Raw genomic sequence first — 24,351 nt, 5'->3', positions numbered from 1 at the left:
AGAGAAGGAAAAAATAAGACATGAAGTGAAATTCAAACCTGATTTAAAAGAGTTTTATCTGTCACTTTAATTAGGCAAGGGACCCTAATTTTCAATTGCAAAAAAAAGCCGAAAAAAATGAACATGGACACCACTGAGTGGGGAAATTTCTGGAAAGAAAATCTTACATTTTAGGTCTAAGTTTTAGTTCACAAATTTCTACTGACAACATACATGTGTCTATTAGAAGTCATTCTCTTCTAAAACATGAAGGATATTTAACAGCTGCCTAAACAATCCTTGAACAAAAGCTCCTGCATGTAAGCATAATTCTCAGGGCTAAAGTTGCACAAGTTTGTCTTGGGAACAAAACTAAAAAGAGAGAACACAAAAGTCATAAAGAACAGAGTGATTATGAAGTCAAGGAATGTTTGTTTAGGACATCACTCATCTCTATCATCTGCCTCATTTAAAATTTTATTACAGAAGATGTCTAAGTGCTGTAAATATTTTCCCACTAGAGACACTTACCGAATTTAAGTACTTTTTCTGAATTTAATTTTTAAAAATCAGTTAATCTTGTCCTTTAGTCTTTAGGGCTTCCATTCATATCCCTAAAGGCTGTAGGAACCACAAGGAAGATTCTGAGTACAAAGAGCAGATGGTGCTCTGATCCAAGCCATGGAAGTCATCTTCATTTCAATTAATTTACTTTGCCTTTATGAACTTAAGAGTCTTTCAAGGAGGCTGACATTTCACTCATCTGAAAAAGCCTGGAATGTGACAGGGGAAAGGGAGGAGAAGTAAATCAAAGGGCTTAGCAGTTTTCCAGATGCAATGTATTTTTCTTCTCTTCTTTTCCACCAGAAATTTGAGAGGCTTCTGACATTTTAATTCCGTGCAAAACCACAGTAGCAAAAAAATGTGTACAGCTTCTATGTCAAAAAAACAAACACACGCACGTGCACTTGGACATACTCATGCTACAAACATTCCAATTTGCTGTTCCTCTAAGTGAATATTTCTTTGAGTGTATTTATTAGATGTTTGTGTGTAGTTTCACCGGCACCATTCTAGTTTAAATGCAACAGCAGATTTTGCAACTTTCTTTTTCTCTTGTGTGTGATAACTAATCACTGAGGCCATGCTGGCTTGTTCATTAGAAAAGATACTATTTATAGAAACTGTTCTCATAACTGTACTTTTAATCATATCAGGATATTTCAGTTATCACCTTTAGCCACATGGTTTCAGGAAACGATGCCCAAATATTTCATGCAAATGCTGGTCATTTCTGAAGAGCTCTTTTTTCATTGCATGGAAATTCACTAAAACATCTAGAAGTAAAAAATCTTCGAAGCCCATAGATAAATTCTCAGCAACAGAGGATATGCCCATTATGCCTTGGAGCCAGAGATGGAAAAATGGCAGTTAACTCCCCAAAATACCCTGCTTCAATATTTACCTGACAGCTTCAGTATCTTGACATTTTCCCCAGTGCATTTCCTCCTTTTTCAGATATTATTTTACAAGGGATTTCTTGTTATACAGAACTAACATAAATCAATCTATAACAGAGGAATTTGTTTAATACATTTATTCTTTTAAGAAGTTGCATGATCATATTTCATTGACTCATACAATAGAAAGAAAAATCTTACTACTAAAACAGAGTTTGTGGAGATGGGCGCATGGTAAACCTATTTAGTCTTTTCAGAGGTTCATTCTTAGATTTTAATGTTAAATAATAACAACTATTCATTTAAGCTGGTCTCACTGTATATCTTGACCTTTAGCAATTCCACACACAGCAGCTTATTGTGGTATCCATTAAATAGGAGAAATAAGAATGTTTTACTTTGCCATTAAGAGAAAAAGAAAAAGAGTACTGTATGTTACATGGCCCATGAAATATTGGCAGCGTGCTCCTTGGCTTTCATTCGAAGAACAGCGATACTGGAGGACCTCCTTTCAAACTCTGGCTTTGTTTCAAATGCATGTCCATTGGTAGCCCCGGTAAGAAGAGAGTCAGTGAAAAAATTGTTGAGGGGCACGTGGCTGAACTGGTTCTGGTGGTTTGAAAACCCTGTGTAACTGGAATCTGTCCGAGGCGAGTGAGAGTAAGGTGTCATACACGAGGAAGTGTCACGTGGTAACATGCATGAAGTAACCACAGAACCACCACTTGCATTTCCTGCCCACAAATTGTTCTGAATCTGGAATATATAAAACAACAAGTATTACATTTATGCGTTCTCACTTTTGTTCCTTACTTTTGGGAAACTGAATTTACAAAGTTCTGCTAGCTGTTCTTTGTCTGCTCCTATTGGGTGGTCTATAATTTCATTCTGAGTACATCAAGCAATTACTGAAAAATAATTATTTGAGATTCTTCTAGTTTGTTATACTGGAATGGATCACCAAAACCCACGTATCTGACCACATAAAATACTCTCAATACAACATGTCAATCTCTTGAGGATTCTTTTTACAGTCATGATTTTTAAAATGAAATCTGGTTTAATCATTATTTTTTATCAATTCATGTGTTTAGAAAAGTGATTAAAATATGATTAAGTTTAAATATAGTTTTCATCTTTCTAAAGAAAATTACAGAATTGCATTTTTTTTAAGTTCCATAGCTGACTCGGTGTGGTATTTTTTGCTGGAAACCAATGCTGATACAAGGCTGGTTGTTCTTTAGAGATATTTTTAATCAAAATTCATTTTGGAAAATGTTTACTGTTTCATTGTTTTTCATTCCGTCTAGTCTTAAATATCTCTGTGAATAGGACAATTATATACATATTTTAAATATTTATTCTATGATTTATATATAATGAGGTTGCAGCAGAATTATAACCTGTAAAGCAGATTTAGAATTCTAAAATTTGACCAATACCCAATAACGGAAGCATAACTGAGAAAAAATACTCAAGTATTAGCAAAAATACTATCTGAATGAAAATTAAGTATGGGGTAACAACTTACATAAGATTGAAAACTGAGTTATCACTTGTGCCCAAGAAATTCACAATCATCATATTAAATCCCTATAGGAAACATTTCTATCTATATTGTGCAGTATTATCAGCAAACACAAATTTCTTTAAAGTTACTAGCACACAAAAGAAACACTAAGTCAAATTTGTATACTACGAATTTTAAATAGGAGGCATCTTAGACCAGCTATTTAAACAAAAGCAAGGAAAGTGATCACACGTACTACTCAGAAGCAGAGAGAAAATCGTGACAAATGGCAGGAGCTGGAAAAAAGCAAGAAAAATGCTGCTTGGTATAGCACAGCGGAGACACAGCCTTGAAATATGAAATTTGAAAATTTATGCCTTTTACAATATTATTACACTAGATTTAGATTTATACTAAAACATAACAGCAGTATATATGTTTATCCAATCTGGCTTTCTTTTCTTTTTTAAAATCATAATTAGAACACAATAATCAATTACTTAACACATATAGAAGAATAATTTTATTGTATTTCTTTTTACATAGAAATTTCAGTCTACTACTGTAGGCTCTGGCAATACTCTTACAAAACTCAAGCTTAAGCCATACTTTTAAATATAACTTATTTTCAATTAATATCCAAAATATGTTAATGAATCTTCTAGATTACATTGTAGAGATGTTACTCTGTCACTCTGAAAGGGCCACTTAACCATTTTCAGGACTGAACAAATATCATCCTTCATGTGGGGCTTCAATGACTGGCGAGATGCCCATTTTAGTGTTGTTCTTAAAACAGTTCTTTATATAACTATTTTCTAAGCTGCTTTAAATATGCCAAATCTGTGAGAGACATCTATAGACCTCTATCTAGCTATCTAGCCAGCTGTCCATCATGATTTGCATACTTTATCAATCTTTAAATTGTCATGGGCTATGCTGTTTAAATTTTGGCTCATCCTACTATACGTATCCCACTTTACCCAAAATATGATGATTGGTGTCAGTGATTGCTGAGCTATGTATCTCAAACCAACAGGAGGGGCTGTTAATGTCATTATTCTGTCAAACTAGTTCTTCTAACTTGATCCGGGTGATTTTCCTCTGACATTCAATCAAACATTGTGCTACACTGAAAAACCACAGTCACATGTCTGACAAAAGGGCTTTCAGGAAATGAAAGTGAACTTGCTTGCTTACTTTTGAAAAAATAAATGCAAGATAGTGGTGGAGAAAGATTATTTAGGCTTTACATTTATTAAAGGATTCCTCAGCTTACAAAGCGTGTTGCTAGAAATTATTATTGAACTCATCTACTTGTATTCCAAATGCACAGAAATATACTTAACAACTAGGTAAAAAAAAAAATAAGGGGAGTAAAAGCAAGGAAGGTGATCTATGAATTTAAAGAAGTATTTTCACCTTAAATGAATTTAGGAAATCTCTCCATTTTCTATGACATAAGCAAATATTGTTATTTTGATCAAAACTTCTTACCCCAACATGATCAAGCAAGTTAAATGCATTATTTTTCATGAAACAGAACATGCAGAAAGATCTGAACAGAACAGATTAATAAAGCAAGTTCCTAACAGCAATACTTTAGTTTTCACGACCAGTGAAGCTGTCACACACTTTTACTGATATGCCCGGTTTCCATGATCTCTGTCTCCCATCTCGTTCCTGTCTTTCTTTGATTTTCAAATTTCTGGCATGTTTTGACTTTGGGGATCTAGATGGTTTCTATATTATACTTGGATGTAAATCATAAAAAAATAATATCCCCAGTGTACAGAGGTCTTGCTTCCTTGGAAGCATTTCCTCTGGAGGTGTCAAACATCTGATGAGGACAATCAAGACCATGCTCATGATATCTAACAGTTATCAATTAATGGCCACGTGTCAAGCATTTTGATTAAAAGCATGATGACTTCTGAATCGTCCCAATACACAAAAAGGTATGTGCTTTTACTATCCCCATTTCGTAAAAGGTAAAACTATAAAACAGAGTTTAAGAATCTCACCAAAATTGGATAACTCCCAGGGGAGGAGGTCAAATCTGAACCCGGAAATCTTATGAAATGCTACAATGACATAAAAACTAGTCTTATGAGTTGAAATTATTTACTTATTCACAATCCTAAATTTGTGTGTATTTATAAATTCCACTTTCTGAAAGCAAAATTCCCAATGATCACTCACAACTGTTTCTCATCCCCAGGCTTGAACACAGCACATGATAAATCCTTAGTACACATTTATTAAATACTGGAAAATCTCTGAGAATATGAAATTTGGACTGATTCATCTTGAAGATATAATCAAAATTTTGTGGAAAATTATGCTAACATATCTAAATTTTTTTCTCATGCTTTGAATGCCAGAATCACCATACTACACAATCTTAACAGAAATGAAAATTACACAGCTAGAGACCCTGTTGACCCTATATCTTTAGGAAGGTAATCTTTTTTCTTGTTAAACATGTATTATCTTATCTTCTGGAGATTCTGATTCATTAAGCAGGTAGTATAGCTGAGGGGATCTGTACTAAAATAATGGCAAAGATGATAATGGGGCTTCCCAGGTGGCACAGTGGTAAAGAACCCACCTGCCCATACAGGAGACACATGAGATGTGGGTTCAACCCCTAAAGATGGTAAGACACAAAAGCAATTCAGAACATCACTTAGGATGAAGAAACACTATTGAAGCCTAACTTCCTTCCAAATACAAAAAATTCTCATACATTTTCAATTATGTTCAATTTCTGTGATAAGAAGCTCACCCTGTTTTAAAAAAATATTCCATTCCCCTCTGGGGAGCTCTGTAAAAAGGTGTAATTTTCCTGTTTCTTCTATTTCTGTTCCTTATACAGAATAAGCAGCATCCTTCTTACATGAGAAAATCTTCAAATATCATGAGATTATTATACAATCATAAGTCTCTCTTCTCTAAGGATTCTTCATACTGATTTCCAGACAGTATCATTCTAGTCACATTCCTTTGGATGTGTTGGAGGTTGTCATTGCCCTTCCACGCTTATAAACATCCAGCACTGACAACAGAATATAATATTCTAGATGTTGTCTGATCACTGTGGGGATGATCCAGCAGGTATCATCTTTGTTCTAGATCATCTACTTCTATTAGTGTCTGAAGAAGTAATGTGGTTAAACAACAAAGTTGTTTGAGCTTGTAGTTTAATAAATCTACCACTGTTCAGGTGGGCTCCTTCTATTTCTCCTTCATTCCATTCTTCTAAGTGGTCATTTTAAAACGACGTGCTAGAATCTATAAGTCATATTGTCTAAAACTACATATTTAACAACAGAGAAGTCATACAAAAATCTTACTCTCTGACTTATTAAAAGAAATACTACATTTGATTTTTTTCTAAGATCACTACTTATCTTTCTAATATTTTTTATACTAGTTCATAGACACTGCTGCTGCTGCTGCTAAGTCGCTTCAGTCGTGTCCGACTCTGTGCGACCCCATAGACGGCAGCCCACCAGGCTCCACCGTCCCTGGGATTCTCCAGGCAAGAACACTGGAGTGGGTTGCCATTTCATTCTCCAATGCATAAAAGTGAAAAGTGAAAGTGAAGTCACTCAGTCGTGTCTGACTCTTAGCAACCCCATGGACTGCAGCCCACCAGGCTCCTCTGTCCAAGGGATTTTCCAGGCAAGAGTACTGGAGTGGGGTGCCATTGCCTTCTCCGTCAGACACTAACACTAAATAAATTTTTGTAAGCTTCTAAGTATATAATATGCAAGAGATTTACAACCAGGAGCAATATTATTGAATGCCCACATTCTTTTTATATGTGCTTTAAAAAAAAGAAAAGAAAAACGGAAAAAGAAAGATTGTCTGTCTTTACATTTTTTCTTCTTTGTTGTGTTTAAAAGGAGTGGATAATCTAAAAATATTCCATGTTTTAATGTGGTTCACAGCATTTTTTAAAGTTCTGGGGGTATGTTCAAAGCATTGTCCACAGAATTTAGCCAACTGCCTCCCATTAGCATGAAAGAAAGTTTAGCTGACTTACTACTCTCCACTTTGAATGTTTGCCCCTTAATGTTTTTCTAATCAAGTGAAAACTTTATATATTTAATTATTCCACAGCTTTGAATTTTGGAGGAAAAAAAATTTTTTTTGTCTGATTCTTTCCAAACTGAAATCCTTTAATGTTCACCTTCCTTCCAAGGAATTAAAAGCAATAAAAGCTAGAAGGAGAGGGTTAATATGTAAGTATACATACATATATTAAGAGTTCTTCACTGTGGATCTATGTATGTCATGAATTGATGGAACAGAGTAAATCATGGATAGGAAATCATAAATCTCATTTACCTTCACCTTAGAAACTTGATATAGATATATTCTTTACATAACCAAAGCTAGAAAGAAAATTTTAGTATGCTAAATGTGGTATATATTTCTAATGTATTTTCTGATTTTACTGTAGTGGGGAGTTTTTCATACTTCTAAAAAACCTCTTAATCTCAGTTTATTATTCTTTCCCTTAGTTGTAAAGTAGTATGATATGTAAAAAAAATATCAAATAGTTTCCTGATTTATATACTCTATATCTCAATGTTTTGTTATTTATGGAGATATTAGCCTACAGAATTAATTTGGATTTAATAGAAATACTGAAAAAATGTGAGAATATAGGAGTAATTTTAGAGCATTCTTAAAAAGCATCTTTTAAAGCATCTCTAAAGCCAACTAAATAATTTTTTTCCTACTAAAATAAGTTTACTTAATCTTACTCCTCTACATATAGACTGTTTCTTTCTGCCACCAACATTTATATGTACACGAGACACACACACACACCAGGATACACGTATTATCCTATACTCATACGACCTTCACATCATAGCCCCAACAGTTCCCCGTGGGAGTTCAAAGGCTGCTGTGAAAAAACAGACAGCAGGGATTCACAAAGAGGTATCTGTGATGATGTTATAGCAATAGTTTCTTTCCATTAAAATAAAAAATTTGATTTTGGCTTTTCCTGTTTGACAGAATGCTTACTTTTATTGCCTACTCTGAGTATTATTCAATACTTACTATAAAGATTTATTACCACATTATCACTATAGAATTTAATTTACCAGATTTTTATATGGCCTCTTTTAAAAAGGCAAACATCACTTTTTACAAAAGTAGCTTGACTTTTTAAGAGACCATTATATTCTTTATTAGCATATCCCCTCCTTTAAAATTCAGAGGGATAAAGTATTAATAAGAATCGTATGCTTATTAACTTGCAGATATTTTTAGCTGTTGGGACCTTAGGGTCCCATTAAATTTTCTAGTAACTACATCAGTAGGCTTCTGGCAGAGAGAAAGGGTATAGGTGTTTTTCTAAACAGTGAATTTGCTACCAGTGAATCAATAACATACACTGAGACTTTGTGTACCTGGGGAAAAAAAATCCCAAGTTGAATTAATCACACAGTGAAAAGATAAATCTGGGCACATTTAGGTACTACTTGAAATAGAAATGAGGGTACGTTTTCATCAGTGCCCTCTTATTAGATGTAATTTTAACTAAATATATATATATATAAATACTAAGATTTTGGAGGAATTAATTTAAAAATTTTTTTAAATGTGTTTTAAATGCATAGTATTACTAAGTTGAAGTGGTCAGAAAGTATTTATTCATCAGAAAAGGATCACACGTTAATTGTTCATTGCTACTTTGAGTTCTTAAATGAAATTTCATCTTAGAAATGTATATATGGATTTCAAACAGGAGGAATGCCTTTTCTGTTAAAAAAAAAACAACACTATCAGATGTCATAGTCACGTGAGACTAACAAACTGGAAAGAAATTTGCTATACAGAAAAATAAAAGTGTGTATCTCTTGTTAGTGTAAAACGTAAAGACTATCTCAATTAGTCTCATAAGCAATGTTAATGTCTGTAAATTTTCAGAATGATATCATATAAATGTTGTCTAAATTTTGCATTATTCAAATAATATTCGAAATATGCTCCACATAAAAGATATAGGAAACATTAAGAACATCTTTCTTTACCCTTACTGTCGAATGTGTTCTTAAATTTTAAATTGTGATCATTACAAAAAATTTTCATAGGAAATCTCACCCTACATACCTTAAAATGAAATCATAGCACTTGGCATTTGCTATTTTTTAAAAATATTTATCCAGCAGCAATTATCATTTGAAGTATTTTCCAATTATTTGTCACCTTAATTCTCACCTATTTTAATGCATGCATGCTAACTACTGTTGAATCATGAGTGCCTAATTCATTTTTAATGAGAATTCAACTATTTAAAAAGTTCAGAATTATAAGAAACAAAAATTATGTTTTCTTTGTAAATTATTAACCTAAAATGTAAATCAAGTATGCAAACACAAAATATTTATACAGTATATTTTTAATCTTAGAGTGTTTCACAAGGTGTCATATACAAGCTTGCAATTTATTCTTAAAATCCTGAGTCATCAATTATATTCATCTTATATTTAACTCTAATTTGGAATTTTATTTTTGTTATTTTAAAATCAACTGTGCATTTGCACTTAAAAGTCTATTTAATGCTCCATAATTTAGAATAAGAATGAAAACTCACAGATGCATGTAGTTTAATAAACGTGGTGCACATACAATTCTGGATTAAAGTATATCCTGAGGTTCACACTAACAATAATGGTTTAAACTGCAGGTTTTAATCCAGACGTTCTCATAGACTTCTCAGACTTTGATGCTTAATTTCCCCCTTCCTTCTTCCATAAGGTAGTTTTAATATGTATGAACTATTTTTATATTTTTACTTTTTACTTTTTATTATTTTGATAATCTACTTAATTTACTGATTTACTCTTTCCTCTTAAAATACAAACTATGTACAACCAAATCAGTTAAATACAACACTTAACAGTGTTCACTTAACTAAAAGCAAAACAAATAAAAAAAGAAAACAGCTAAGTTATTACTACTATGTAAAGTCTTTAAATCACATTAAATGTGAATATTACATTTCAAAAATAAGTCTATTTTCATAATCAACAATGTGAAAGCACTTTACTTCTTCTAGAGGATATTCTTTCCTTCTTTAAAGTATCTAGGATTACTTTCACCAAATAGAAGAATTATTCTCTGTGTCTAGCTGTTCCTTTACTTAATCAATACTAACAAAATCTACCTCCTGTTACACCTAACTTAGTTTTAACATATACATATATGTGAAATAGACTTTATATGTTTTTATATAAATATATATATTTAATTAAATTCGGAACGGTATCATTGTAAAAACTATATTGATTTGAATAAATGATATCCTTCTATAACTGTAAGTATTTGTGCTTACAATCAGTGATAAATTGTATCACTTGTTGACCTAGTGCTGTTAATACTTTGTCCCTCCATTCATAAAGGAAGTGTCACTGTACTACAATATACGACCATCTCATTGGTTGTTTGAAAGGTGTGGAACTACTCATTACACAATGCATCATGTATAGCTACATTATTAACATTTTTAAAAGATCTTGGGGTCTTTGTTTACTTCAAATACTTGGGGAAAAAACAGAAGTAACAGTGATAAAAATGATACTTTTTCTAAAGGTTAAAAACTGCACCAGGTGCCTTTAAATCACTAAACCACAGTGGTTAAAGGAAACAAGCTTCATATTCTTTATTTAGCTTAAAGTAAAGGCAAACTTCAAGATTAGGAGAGAAATTTGTTGGTAGAAGAAGGTAAGGTAAACAATATCTTCATAATCACTATTTTACAGAAACTTTAAAATTTCCTTTTAAAAACTGTATAGCAATGTTTTAAATAGTATATGTTAAGTTAAAAATACTTTACAGCTTTTCATCTGTTTTTAAAATTATTTTAGTGACTACAAATTATCTGTAACGTGAATCCAACGTTTGCTAGGTTCAAACTCCAAGTGGCACATATTTCTAAAGGCATCAATTAAACAACAGAAAGCAAAAATACTACATGGGTCCTTTTGTACATTTGGAAAATAGATATAATTATGATTCCACTATTTACTAAGTAAAACCTTACTGAAAATCTTGGCAGGAAAACTTTCAACCTTTCTTTTGCAATTTTTGATGAAAAAATATTTTCTAAGCGAGAAAATAATTCTGATAGATTAAGAATATATTCAAATTTTCCTAAAGCTACCATATTTATTTGGTCATCCTAATTTAAAGAAGAAAGTGTATTTAACTGAACTTGTTCTTTCCCTGGGATCCCCAAATAGTAAATTTACTCACAATGTATTGATTTAAATACTGCAACAAAAAAGGGCATTCAAACCACTTAGCTACTTCTCTATTGCAGAAAAAAAATTAATAATGACTAATAGCTATTAGAGAATCAGGACTATTTATTGAGCCCTCATTATGTACTAGGAAATACTTTGCATAAACTATTTTAATTCTCACAAATAACATATGAACTTCTATCACCATTTTATAAATGAAGAGAAATGTTCCCAGCAGTTAATTTATTTGCCAAAGGTCTAAAAATCTATTAAGTGGCACAGTCAGGATTTGAACCCACAGCTACCTGATTGTGAAGCCAGGAGTCATACGTTAATCCATGGCCCACCCCAAATCCCAGGATTTAGTTCTACAGACTATTTAGAAATCATTTTAATCCTCTCCATAAGAGAAAAAGTATCATCAACATCTTCATCTACACTAAGACCACCAACTCTAGTACCAAGGAAGTCCAGAGACTTTTTCAAAGTCACCTAGCTAGTAAATGATCAAGTTAATGTAAGCTTAATCTGACCTAACCCTAATGGCACAAAATGTACACTTCTCCTAAGTATGAAGGCTGGCTACAATCTTTCGATCCATTGTGTCCAACTCCTTGCAACCCCATGGACTATACAGTCCATGGAATTCTCCAGGCCAGAATAGTGGAGTGGGTAGCCTTTCCCTTCTTAAGGGGATCTTCCCAACCCTGGGATCGAACCCAAGTCTCCAGCATTGAAGGCGGATTCTTTACCAGCTGAGTCACAGGAGAAGTCCATAATCTTTCTAGAAAATATGTATAACTTAACAAAAATATTTTATTCACCAAAAATAATTATTTTAAAGATGCTTTGGTTTTAATAAATTAGAAACACATTAGAATCTAATGTTGATAGATACTTGCTTAGTTCTTAAACTCAAGGACAAAATTATGTAAGTCTCTTTTGGTATGCTAGATATAGTCTGCATCAAGAAATTTTTGCAGAATTTGTAATATCTAATTTGCAATCTGTCTAGAAAGCACGAGATTTTTTTCTGGATCATCTGTATAACCTCTGTGCCTAAAACAAGACCGAGCATGTACCTGTTTGATAAAATGCAAAACTATAAAATGATAAAACTCTGGAAGAAAATGAATTAAGCTGAAAGGGGTCTGCAAAATCTTTCTAGTCTATTCTTTTCAAAGAGGAAAAGTTAACTGCTTAAGACCACAGAGCTGGTTGAGAGCAGAGATTTGGAAACCATCTGTTTTATTAAAAATAGACTAATTTTGTTTTATAATATACTCCTGAAAACTGAAGTGAACCAAAACTTTTTTCACATCTATTCGGTGTATATATAATTTGCTTAACACTGTGATGATACAATGTGAGTAAGAATGGAATCGTCTTTTAAACACTTTACATCCTAAATGGTGTGGCAGACATTTTTACACAATCCACCACAAGGTCAGTGAGAAAGTGACGCTCTGACTGAGGGAAAATTGAGAGGAGGCTTCCTGGTTTAGGTGAGGGAAAGGGAATTCAAGATAGAGGGAAACAGATTTAGCACAAGCAATGAGACTCTTCTAAAATATCATGTAATGGAGAACACTGAATAATTTAATTTAGCTATACTGTATTGACAAATGGCAACTGATATTGTGACCCAAAATAGAGCTTTAATAAAAAACACTACTATTTTCACTACATCAAAATATACTACCTTTAATTACTACTGACATCACAGTACTCACTTTTTTATTTGCTTTCAAACATGAGCAAGTTTTAAAAAAAGAGTATCTTAGTCTAAGAAGTATCTACATTTTTTAAATGTTTTATTATTTAGGCATTTTTCCTTTCCAAAGTAAGGCGATGTTTCAGGGTCAAAATTGAACTATTTCAAGACTCAGTGTTGGTTTAAGGAGAAAATGTTGCATAAGGAGGCCGGGACTCCTGAACTCAAAACACTTGGGCTCAAATTCAATGAGTTAAGGGTTATTAGGAAGAAGCCTGGCTTAACAAGCTCTCAACTGGTAGTTACTATTTTTACTGTTACAGCTGTTGTTACTACAGTGTAATGAAGAGCAGTGAAAACAAAGTATTTATAACATTTTAGAAAGTATTAATTACTATTCATAAATAAACATTCTATGTTATATATAGATACTTTATGCTAGGTAAGATTATGATACAAAGGCTTACTATTATGAGTGGGCTGAAGGAGATCATTTTCTAAACCATTTCTGGTTTTGATGTATTTCTGCGTATGCTTTTGCTTCCCTGCCAAATTGCTAATTCTTTATTTCTGTCCTGCCGCCAACTTTTTCTAGTTCCAACTTTTTTGTAATTAATAATTTTTTTTTCTGTAATTAATAACAGTAACCACATTCAATGTCTTATTGCACTGAGTTGGTTAGACTCTTTCAATTCCTATTTTTCCCACTATAAACTATTTTCAAGCCACAATTTTTTTTTTTTCTTTTTAAAAAGCAGTTTCCTTAGGCTGAGTCTTGAGACATGACTTTGGCATAGTTATTTTTTCAAACAAACTAAAATAAAGTCAACCACATATTTTTAACTGAAACAGAATTTTCCCCTGACTTTCTTCAATACCTAGAGTGGGGAGTGGGAGACACTTGATTTCAGAATTTTTGGTAACCAAACATTAAATGACTTAGCAATACAGAAAAGTCCTGTGGATTTGACAGTATTGATTTTTATCATTGTTGATGAACTGCACTGTCAAAATAACTTCAACATATGATGTCTGTGTTCCCATATTTAAATTATGAGGTGGTATAACCAAATATACATAAAAATTATGGAGAACCCACAAAGAGAAATTAGTGCAAAATTCTATTATCTCTGAGGGGAATTTTTTTAACTAATCCTTTGTTGGCATGAAAAAGACCATCAAATGTATAATTTGACCACACCATCTCCTTTCCTGCTTGAGCTCCTAGGTGACCTCATTCTGTTAATGGCTAATATCGAAAGCTATGAAGCACAATAATAACATCATGGCAAGATAATTTTAGGGGGTGACTAAAATTAAGGGTGACTAGAGTGTATGGTTATATTAAGTTTTTATATAGAGCTTAATTGGTGCAAGGCCCTATTCTACACATTTTACGATATTCTAAAGAAGAAAGGGGGGTTAGCACCAAGGCAACTAAGAGCAAGGAGCAGAAAAGTGGAAAACAGAAATAGGAACAGTGAAAGGAATGAAGACTGAAATAATAAGGTGAAAAAAAGGTACGCTGCAGTCAAGTGTTGTGAGATAGACTTAGCAGTAAGACTGCTTAAAGTCTACTTGAAAAGAGTTCATAATTTGTGACTTTATTATTTCTAAAGTCATCACAAGTAGTTTAAAACTATGTAAAGTATATGCCATCTCTGATATTTTCTATTGTTGTTTCACTGGTTGGCAGTGAACATTTTCTGCTCCCTTGAACTGAACTGCAGATCTGAATAATGGGACTTAAGTCTTATGCTCTTTTGCTATTAATCATTTAATCATGTTACTTACCCTTAAGAGCCACAGTACCTCTGCTTAAATCTGAGCTTTCCTACACTAATAAAAGTGAGTAAATATCTCACTTTTATTAGCGGCAAGAAATACCTCGCCCCTCTATGCCTCAGTTTCCACATATAAAAAATGGGAATAATTAATATCACCTACTGCATAAGGTTACTGCAAGGATTAAATGAGTTAATAAATGTACACTGCTTAGAACAGTGACTGACAGAGAGGGCTACAGTCTTGTTAACAACTAAGAAAACTGCAGTTTCTGCTCCCTTGGAACTTACCGCCTAGAGGAGAAACATCCTTGCAGCATTTTGCTCAGAACTCAACTAGGATACTCAAAACATGTGCTGATGCTAAGTAACCAGGGGGATACACATATTTTTAAAATAGGAGAAAATATAAAGGAACTACTTTAAAGTAAACTTTCTGAAGTAAGGGAAATAAGATTCCTCTTAAGGTATGGGCCTTTATTCAAAAGGTACCCATATCACTGGTCTTTAAGGAAACTGCAGTGGCAAGGCTTAGCTGTAGCAGCCCTTTATGAACCGCCCTGTAAGGAACCACTCGTGTGATCATGGACCAATTCTCGTTCTTAATTCATCTGGGTCTGGTTTCCTGACTTTTAAAATGAAGGAACTAGGTGATTTCTAAGGTTCTTATTCACATATAATATTACATTAATAAATTTCATGAATTTACCTGGAGGAGTGAAAGTCTCAAGATAGGTTTTTAAAAAATCATGAAAGGTACAAGAACACAAAGCCAGCATGAAATGAAAGGACTGACTTCATGCTCACAAGGTATGAATTTACAGTTGAAGAAAATGAATATCCTTACGTTTGGAGCTATGATGATTTGTTTACTGAACTATCAAAATATTCCATCAGTATATGTGTTACATATTCATTTTCAAAGTAGTCTCTTACAACACATATCATTATACAATAAGGAATTAAATAACAGATGGCTTGCCTTATAATACACATATAAATACACATGTATTTATGTAGCAAATACAATTTTGAATATTATAATTCAGTAGCAGGAAAAATTAATATCCAATTACAAAGACAAAATATATTTATGTGCATTACAAAGTATGAAAAAACAACCCTCTCTAAATTAAAAGAAAAAATTAGAGGAAAAAAATTTCTAAATACACTTAATGTGATACAATTTAAAAATTAGGTCCAGAACTAATTCTATACATGTTTTAAGTCACAAAGGGATAAAATGCTTCCTTGAAACAGTAAGCAGTTTCAAAGCTGAAAAGACAACATAGGAGAAAAAATAGTTTTAAGTGGAACTGAAGGTTTCATCGGCCACATTTAACAGTAGGTTATGGTACAGTTCATAAAAAAAGAGCCACCGAGCCTAGCAATGTTTTATGTATTTTAAAAGTTAACAAAGGGAGTGAGTCTGAATTATTAAAATGCAAAGTAATTAAGAGACATATTATTGAATGATGCTACTTAAGTTGTTGCAATGTATACCAAAGAAGAGACCTTGAAATATTTTAAAATGAATGGCTCTGGAAAAATAAATAAAAATAAATATTTTAGCAAAATAAAAATCCAACAAACATGGAAACAATTTTTGGAGATTAAAATTTTCATTCTTAACTATTATATTAGACATGATAAAGCTTACACTAGCCCTTTTAAGAATATACAAACCACACTTGTGTATCTCAGTGTTCTGTGCAATTTACCATACCTGTGGATAGCTGTCAGTTCTTGGCAAAACCGATATGTCATAGGTGGCAGCAAAATGGCTCTTAGCTTGCTGGATCTGGCCATAACGTTCTCTTTTTCTCCACTTGGCCCTTCGATTTTGAAACCAAACCTAATTTGTTTAAAAAGTAGAATTTCAGCTAAGGAACTGCTGGTAATGCAAATATGATGGTCAAAGACGTTAAATCAGAAAGGTAAACCAGGTCAAGAAAATTACAAAAGCAGAAATGTTTTTATATTAGAAAGGGATCCACAAGGTTTACTTTCTATTTTATTTTACCCCGATATGATAAGTGCCATGCCTACTAGGCAATACAGTTTAACAGAATGAGACAAGGTGTTTTCAAAATTTTATTTAATATGTCTGAGCCTCTATTTTTTTTTACTTACGGAAAATAAAAAAGAATTAGTTTATATGACCTTGAAGATTCCTTATATCTCCAAATTATCATAGATAATAATCCTCTCTCAGAGAATGCAAGTCTAAAAGACACTCATAAATTTTTAATTTGGGGTTATGTATATAACATGAACTCAGCCAATCTATAACCAAATTAATATCTAAGTCTGTCAAAACAATTATCTTTAAAACATGTCACAAAGTGGAGGGTCTTCTGGGCTGTACCCAGACTTACAAAAACTTAGAAAAATGTAAACAAACACATTACATCTAAAACATATGGCACCAGCAGAAATACAATGATTATTTAGAAGCAAACTAGTAGAATTACATGTTATATTGAGTATGGTAAAGATTATGGGTAAAATGGTATCACCTGAAGCTGAGCTATGGTTTTAAAATATACAAATTGTTTATAACATAAATTGTCTCACGTATAAGATTTATTTTCTCTTATAGAAAATGCTCACAAAATCTTAAAGATAATTTCTCCAATTTAAAATCCTTATGGATAATATAAATTTTAAAATAAATAGGACAGATATAATCAAGTGTCAAGAAAGCCTGTGTATTAGTATGGCCTCCACACAGTTCCTAAACTATTTTCCAAATTTCTCTACCTAATTATATAGTAGAAACATCTAGTATCATCTGTCTTCCTCAGAAGGTTAAATATTAACCAGTTCACACTTGTAAGATCTCCAGAATCTTCATTTTAATATTTTAGGTGTTAAAAGGTTATATAGAAAATTAAATTAAACATGTATAATTTGATATATAATTTACATGAGCAGCTTTCTGAAAGCTGTTTAGTCTTCAGAGAACTCTCTTCAGAATACAAAATATTTAGGAAAAAAGCTGAAAATGAATTATAAAAATGCACATTGTAAAAAAGCATTTCACTAAAATTTATTTGAATTTTTTATTCTATTTTGTATTCAATTCTACTCTTTTATATCTTTTCCTTCACACTTATGGAGACATGTTAATATTCAGTCTGGAGTGTAAGCAAGTATTGCAAATTTAAAATGGCAGTTTGAACAGTTCTCAGAAGGCAAAGAGAGCTACCTGTTCAGATGTTTTCTTAGAACACTGCTGGCAAGTGTGTATTACCCACTATATTCAGGGCTTAAGACAACATTAACAACAAAACAAAGCAAAACACTTTTTTGTTTTCTCCATAGACAGGCACCAAGAGCATACTAAGGGAATTTAGTAATGAGGGCTTTTTCCTTTAGAAGAAAACCTTGACAATCACCTTAAAATAGGTGCCCATTACCACCACTCTTATGCAAAAAGCAAGGAAACTACCTGAGTAAATTAGGTTCAGGCTGGCTCTCTGTGCCTATTCTTAGACCAAAATTAACCAGCACTTGGTGAAATGTTAAGGGGCAAACACACTTTGTGCACAGCTGATCATCTATGTGTAAACATATTTTTCTATGGTTATGAGTATAACTAATTTAAATATACGAACACAAGACCAAAAAACACACAGGTGGGGTTTGTATTAATGCTTGACAATTCTCAAATTCTTTCTTAGTACTGACTTTCTCCATATTTACTTCCTAAACTAAGATAAAATAACCATTTGTCTCTATAAACTAAAGCAAAAATCTGCTGCTTGTTACTCCTGCACCACCAGATGTTGTCTTTAACAATGTATAAGAGACTTACAATGGCTCAGTCTTCAGAAGGAATACTATTACTCCACTCAGAACAAAAATTTATTTCTTTATTCTAGTGGTTTATGGAAATTGCAAAATTCAGTATTATTTTTTTTTAGAGTCGTAAAAACACACAAAAAGAAAAAGGTCATTCTCCTGAATTACTCTTACTTGCAAACTAAGAAAATTGTTTAAAAATATCAAGGCTAGGAAAAATAAAATACACTTAAGAGGTAGAATTTTACCCAGTATTTTTAATTTTGTTTTTTCAAATTATTAAAAAATTTAGTATACTGAATCATCTAATTTGATAATTTGAACACAATTTATAGATATAACAATTAAATTTATACATTTAAAAGTTACTTTTAAGATTATTATTCCTACTGCTTCTGAAAAAATCATGCAAGTTATCCAGATTTTAAAAATTACAATGGAAGGCATGTATTGACAATTGCTGGGACTAGAAAATTGTATATGTGCTTATACAACTTTTAATTATATATCGTGAAAATAGTTTACAGTATACCTAACAGCTGAGAGTTTGTGAGACTGTTTTTTTTTCTTTGTTTTATTATAACTCCAACCTTGGTAAAATTATAGGTGCTTATGGGCCATTATACAAATAACTTACAAATCTAAGGTATATAACCCAAAAAGAGCTTTGACAGCTGATAGAAAAATAAAATACATGAATTACTAAATTGGACAGCTATGGTTCTGCGTTTTTGTCCTTTAAGGATCACTTTTTGAAATCAGAGATTTGTTATCATATTCTGTTCTTTTAAAATAATCATAAGCTTTTATGCCTAAGTAATAAGTCAAGTTCTTTTCTCTTAGGCTTGTGTGTGAGCTGTTAAATCGTTTGCAAGTAAAAAGTAATTTTAGTAGACTTACATGCCTCTGCTACACTGTTCTCTATCTTCAGCAGGAGAATCAGTTTCTGCCTTTGTGGTAAAACTTTGGAATAAACTTTGTGGTAAAACTCTGTGGCAACTATGGAATCATTCTAACACTACCCCCCAACCACCTCCCCGCTCCAAACACACACAGCCTCCAGCCTTCATTGGCTCCTACCTGGACCCTGGCCTCAGTCAGCTCTGTCCTCAGAGCAAGCTGTTCTCTGACATACACATCCGGGTAATGGGTTTTTTGAAAGACCTTTTCCAGCTCCTCCAGCTGCAGGCTGGTAAAGGTGGTTCGGTGTCTCCGCTTCTTACTGCTGGATACGTTGCTGTCACATTTATCCCCAAGTTCATCCAGTTCTCCCTTCTCTGGAATCCCTTTCACGGGGGACAGTCGGAGACTGTTACAGTTGTCCATAGCTCTATTTAGTTCGGTGTGAAGAGGCTGTCCTTCTACTTTAGTGATCCCATAGTTCACTGCACCCAGAGGGGGGAAAAACAGTTCTCAGCATTGCAAAACACCTTGATGAAAGAATTAAGTTGAAGTGATACAGACCATCAGGCAGGTAGTCTTACGATTTATCCTGCCAGTATTGATTTGATCATCATATTATCTACTACTGGGCTTCCCTGGTGGCTCAGCTAGTAAAGAATCCGCCGGCAATGTGGGAGACCTGGGTTCGATCCCCGGGTTGGGAAGATCCCCTGGAGAGGAGAACGACTACCTACTCCAGTATTCTTGCCTGGAGAATTCCACAGACTGCATAGTCCATGGGGTCGAAAAGAGTCAGACACAACTGAGTGACTTTCACTTTATCTATTATTACTAATTCACTTTGGGCAAGTTTAGAATCATCTAAATATGTGTACATGGAACTTTATATTAATTTGCCAGCATCACATGTAGTTCTGTTTTTCAGGCTTAATGTAATATTTATCCCGATAATTTATAATCAAAGTAGTCAAATTAAAAGATGCTCTGGTTAAAAAAAAAAAACAAAAACTAAATGACCATAATTTTTGAAAAGTGAGCCGAATTTCTTATGTCTTATTTATTCACAGCAGACAAAAGTAAGCTACTAACAGGGCTCAAAAAGGACATTTCAATTTTAAATACTGTCTGTAAACCAAAATCCATACTCTTCTCAAAGTTATGTTTCTCCTCCACATAAAACCTATGGACTACAAATTTAAGAAATGGCATTGTTTCTACTATATTTCCAATATTTCAACTGCATATCATGTCCACATTTAACATTTTAATTTTAAAAAGTGACCTACTAAGTCAAAAAAAGAATTTTTCGTCAGTTTCTAAAAGTGTTTTTACAGAAAAGGATAAGATTTAAGTAGACTTCTTTAGCTTAAAAACTCACTTGCAGTTATCTAAACATGTCAAATTTATGCTTAACTCTTTTAAAACATGAAATTGTCTTAAGATAGAAAGCTTTACTCTTCCTTTCAGTAAAGCACAGAAATTAAAACATCTATTAGAAGATTACAAAGGATATCATCTGGCATTCTGTTTAGGGGTGTTTTAATTTCAGTGATTTCCTCCAGATTCCATTGTGCCCCACACACAAATGTAATGGATACACATAACGAAATAGGAAACATTTTTTTAAGTCGGCTCAACCATAACAATGATTTCCAATGAACTGCTATACTTTTTTCGTTTTTGTCTATTTTTAAATTCTCTCTTACAATGCATATTTAGCTTTTTTTACAATGTATTTTAGCTTTACTTTAGTCATTATACAAATGTATTGAACTCTAGTACCTAGGTAAATCAAATACCCAATTGCCTTTAGGCAAAAAAATATGTGATGTAAAACTAAATATAAAAGAGAGCCTTGACTGATTAACAAACAATACAGTTTTGTCTCCGTGGGTAGAGTTAATGGGGAACTGCGGTAATTAGCGATGGGGGAGGGGAAACAGGCGTGAGGGTAAGGGCATCTCAGGGAAAAGGCAGGAACTTTCCTAAATTTAGCGGACTCCTTGTTGCCCACATTCACCTTACTTAAAACTTTCCTATTAAAATCCATCCTAACAGTGTGATGTTCTTTTAAAACTTTATAAAATATAAAAAATCACCTATTTCTCTTATTTTTGGAATCCCGACAATTTAAATAAAATATTATGATTCTTATCCAGCAGTCAACAGAGGACATTTCAGAACCATTTAAAAACAAATCCTGTCCATGGAAATAACTTTATGGATACACTTTAAAATTCCAAAATATAAATACTGCAATCTGAAATACAGTCAAAACTTTAGTATATTAAAATAAAATTATTTTTTCGCGTCTTTCTAAATAAATGAGACTTAACGGATTTTTCTCTATTGTTTGTTCCTTTTTTATTTAACCTTGCAAGTCAAAAGTAACTTGCAACGTTGAACAAAATAAGTAAAATATACGAGGCCTTTTTTTTTTAAGCTTATTGCGTACTAAGTATTTAGAAGAGAAGCTACTATGAGCCAGTGACTAGCCAGATTGTGAACCTCCATTAAAACAAGGGGCGGGAGGCTTGTTGTAAATATTTCACACTTAATTCGTTTGTTATTTTAAAGCAACCCGCTCCTTACAGCTTAACTGTGGAATATATACAATGATAAGGAAAAGTCCTCTTGGAATTGTAAACTTGCTTTAGCTGTCGCGATCTGAAAAAAAATAGGTTTGTACTGGGTTACAAGATAGAAAAGATAGATGGTTTGTTTTGATAACATTTTGACTTTGAGATACTTGGCCATCCAAAGTTGAAGATTTCACCCAGAAGCATTCCGAAAGGCTTCTTAGGCGACTTCTACCGTGGAGTCAGGAAAATCAGACAATGCGGAATTCGCGAGTGAGTGATTATATATTGGGGATTCTTTGCCCGAAGCTATGTAAAGTGATTTGGCGTTTAACAAACATTTATGCTGTTGTAGAGCAAACCCAAAGTAGCAGAAATCACAAATCCACAGAAACTCATCTAGTAAGCCTCTAACTTCACAAAGAAAGATATCGTTACGTCTTGAAAAGTTAAAAAAAAAAAAAAAAAAAAGGTTTTTCACCTAAGTTTTCTTCTTCGTGACGGCAGTGACGTCCTCTAACGAGCTGTGATGGATTTCAGCTCCCCCGGCCCGGGGCAGCGCGGCGGGCTCGCAGAGGAAGCGCGCTGTCTCGACTCAATTACACTCTATTTAGCGCCCTATCAGTTTACGCCCGGGTCCTGGGTAGCGGGACGCCAGGGCCCGTGAGGAACGCGACTCGGCAGCAAAAGAACCACGAGGATGCACCCCAGGGGCGCAGGCTCCTTCCTTGGCTCCCCCCACCCAAAGTCTGCAGCAGCCCAAACTCCGCTTCCTAAAACCAGCACTGTTCCACCGCCCTCCTCCGCCCTCCAGCTTCTCCCGCTCCCCCTTCCTTTCCTTCCTTCTTTCCTTCCTGTTTTCCTTCCTTCCCTCCGTCCTTCCCTCCCTCCCGGTCCCGACCGGTCCCCGCCCTCGGATTTGCGGGTGGGCTTCCGCGACCCCCCTGGAGCAGGGGGACTCACCGCTGGTGTCCTGACAGGGCGAGGTCCTCTCCAGGCGCACGTGATGCTCGGCGCGGGGCAGGGGCCCGAAGGCCTGCACGCATTTGCCTGCCGACGCTTTGCTGTAAAAGGACTCATTGTCCAGCGTCTCCATAACGTGCTCCAACGCGCCTCCTGCGCCCATGTAAAAATCACTGTTTTTACTCGGTGGGCTCTTGAGGGCAAACTTCTCGCTCAGAAACTCCATAATCCTAGAAGGCTGTCGCTGAGCTCCCGGGAGCTCCGGGGGCTGGAGCGCGCTGGGGGAGGGTGCGAGTGGGCGGGAGGAGGGAGGGCCGGAGAGGAGGGAAGGGGAAGCGAGCGCTGCGGCGCCTGTAGCTGCCCGGCTCCGAGCCCTTTAAGATGTCCCGGCTGGAAAGGGGGCACCCGAAGTTGCTTTTATATCTTGAAACTCAGCTGGGCTCCTCGGGCAACCTCCCAGATCTAATGAATATGAAAATAGGCAGGCGACTAAACTCCACCCCGGGCCCCCCCCTACGCCCCCCACCCTACCCCCATCTTCCCCCCCACTTACCCGGGCAGGGCGCGTCCAGGCCTAGGTTAGACAGACAGCTCCATTTCAGACAAATGCCAGCAGGGACGAGGCCACGACACTCAGAAACATTGTCGCCGCGACAGTGGACTGGCATTTCGGAAGAGCTTGGTGAGATCGCAAGGCAGTTAACCTTCCACTCCCCGCGCTCTGCGCCCTCCCGGGCCACCCGCCGGCACCGGGTCCCCACCCCGCCCCCACGCCGGCCACTCACTACCAGAAAGATTTAGAGGCGTCTTAAGAACTTGAAAGGAAGTAATGCTCTAAGGGGCTTTTATTTCATCCGTAAATCGTTTATGTGGAAGATCCACATTAATCCGAAGCCCAAGAAGCCGGATACGTGGGCAGCTATTAACTGGGCTGGCCGTGGTCGAGGGGCCGCTGCTTCTTCCAATCCCGAGGAGTTCGGCGTCCCGGCGCTCTCGGCGCTTACGAACCCGTGGCCTTTCCTTTCTTTCTGGAATGCGGCGGCGTGTGGATGTGGTGGCAATGGGAGAGGGAGGCCGAGCAATGCATTGAAACCATTATACCAATATCAACCTCATTTCTCCACCCTCTCCCGCCCTCCCCTTGGTCCACGATTTTATCATTAGATCCAGATTATTTTAACAAACCCCGATAGGAAAAGTGCCTCCTAAGGGTCCTTACTATAGGCCAGAGGGGTTACACAAAGGAGTTTATGAAAGAGGAAGGCCTTCATCGTGGTTTTTAAAAGATGATTATTTTACTTTTAAAGAGTCGCGGTGGAGTTTGGAAAAGCGCGTACGGGGAGCGACGGGCGCGCGCGGAGCCGGGCGCACTGGCGAAG

General features: G+C 34.9%; 1 protein-coding gene across 5 annotated transcripts; it reads right to left on the bottom strand.

Annotated features, from left to right (window-relative positions):
• Positions 1 to 1,561: 1,561 nt before the first annotated feature.
• ALX1 (ALX homeobox 1) lies at positions 1,562 to 24,000 on the bottom strand. Of its 5 annotated transcripts, XM_086403723.1 has the most exons (6): positions 23,761 to 24,000; positions 23,526 to 23,633; positions 22,973 to 23,125; positions 19,608 to 19,912; positions 16,447 to 16,575; positions 1,562 to 2,195 (listed from the first exon to the last, which is right to left on the bottom strand). In XM_086403723.1, exons 3-6 carry the CDS (start codon positions 23,103 to 23,105, stop codon positions 1,875 to 1,877), a joined length of 888 nt encoding a protein of 295 aa, XP_086259849.1. In that variant the 5' UTR covers positions 23,106 to 23,125; positions 23,526 to 23,633; positions 23,761 to 24,000; the 3' UTR covers positions 1,562 to 1,874. The 5 variants fall into 5 exon arrangements, with proteins under 5 accessions (XP_086259849.1, XP_086259848.1, XP_086259852.1 ...); XM_086403722.1 differs by lacking the exon at positions 23,761 to 24,000 and having other exon boundaries at positions 23,526 to 23,727; XM_086403726.1 differs by lacking the exon at positions 23,761 to 24,000 and having other exon boundaries at positions 22,973 to 23,250; positions 23,522 to 23,667.
• Between the last annotated feature and the right edge of the window lie 351 nt (positions 24,001 to 24,351).

Source organism: Bos grunniens, chromosome 5 (genome assembly GCF_055505025.1).
Source record: "Bos grunniens cultivar Pamir isolate PY7600 chromosome 5, Bosgru_T2T1.0, whole genome shotgun sequence".
NCBI classification, from domain to species: Eukaryota; Metazoa; Chordata; class Mammalia; order Artiodactyla; family Bovidae; genus Bos; species Bos grunniens.
Note: the sequence above shows the minus strand (reverse complement) of the source record. Positions and strands in the feature narration are given on the sequence as shown.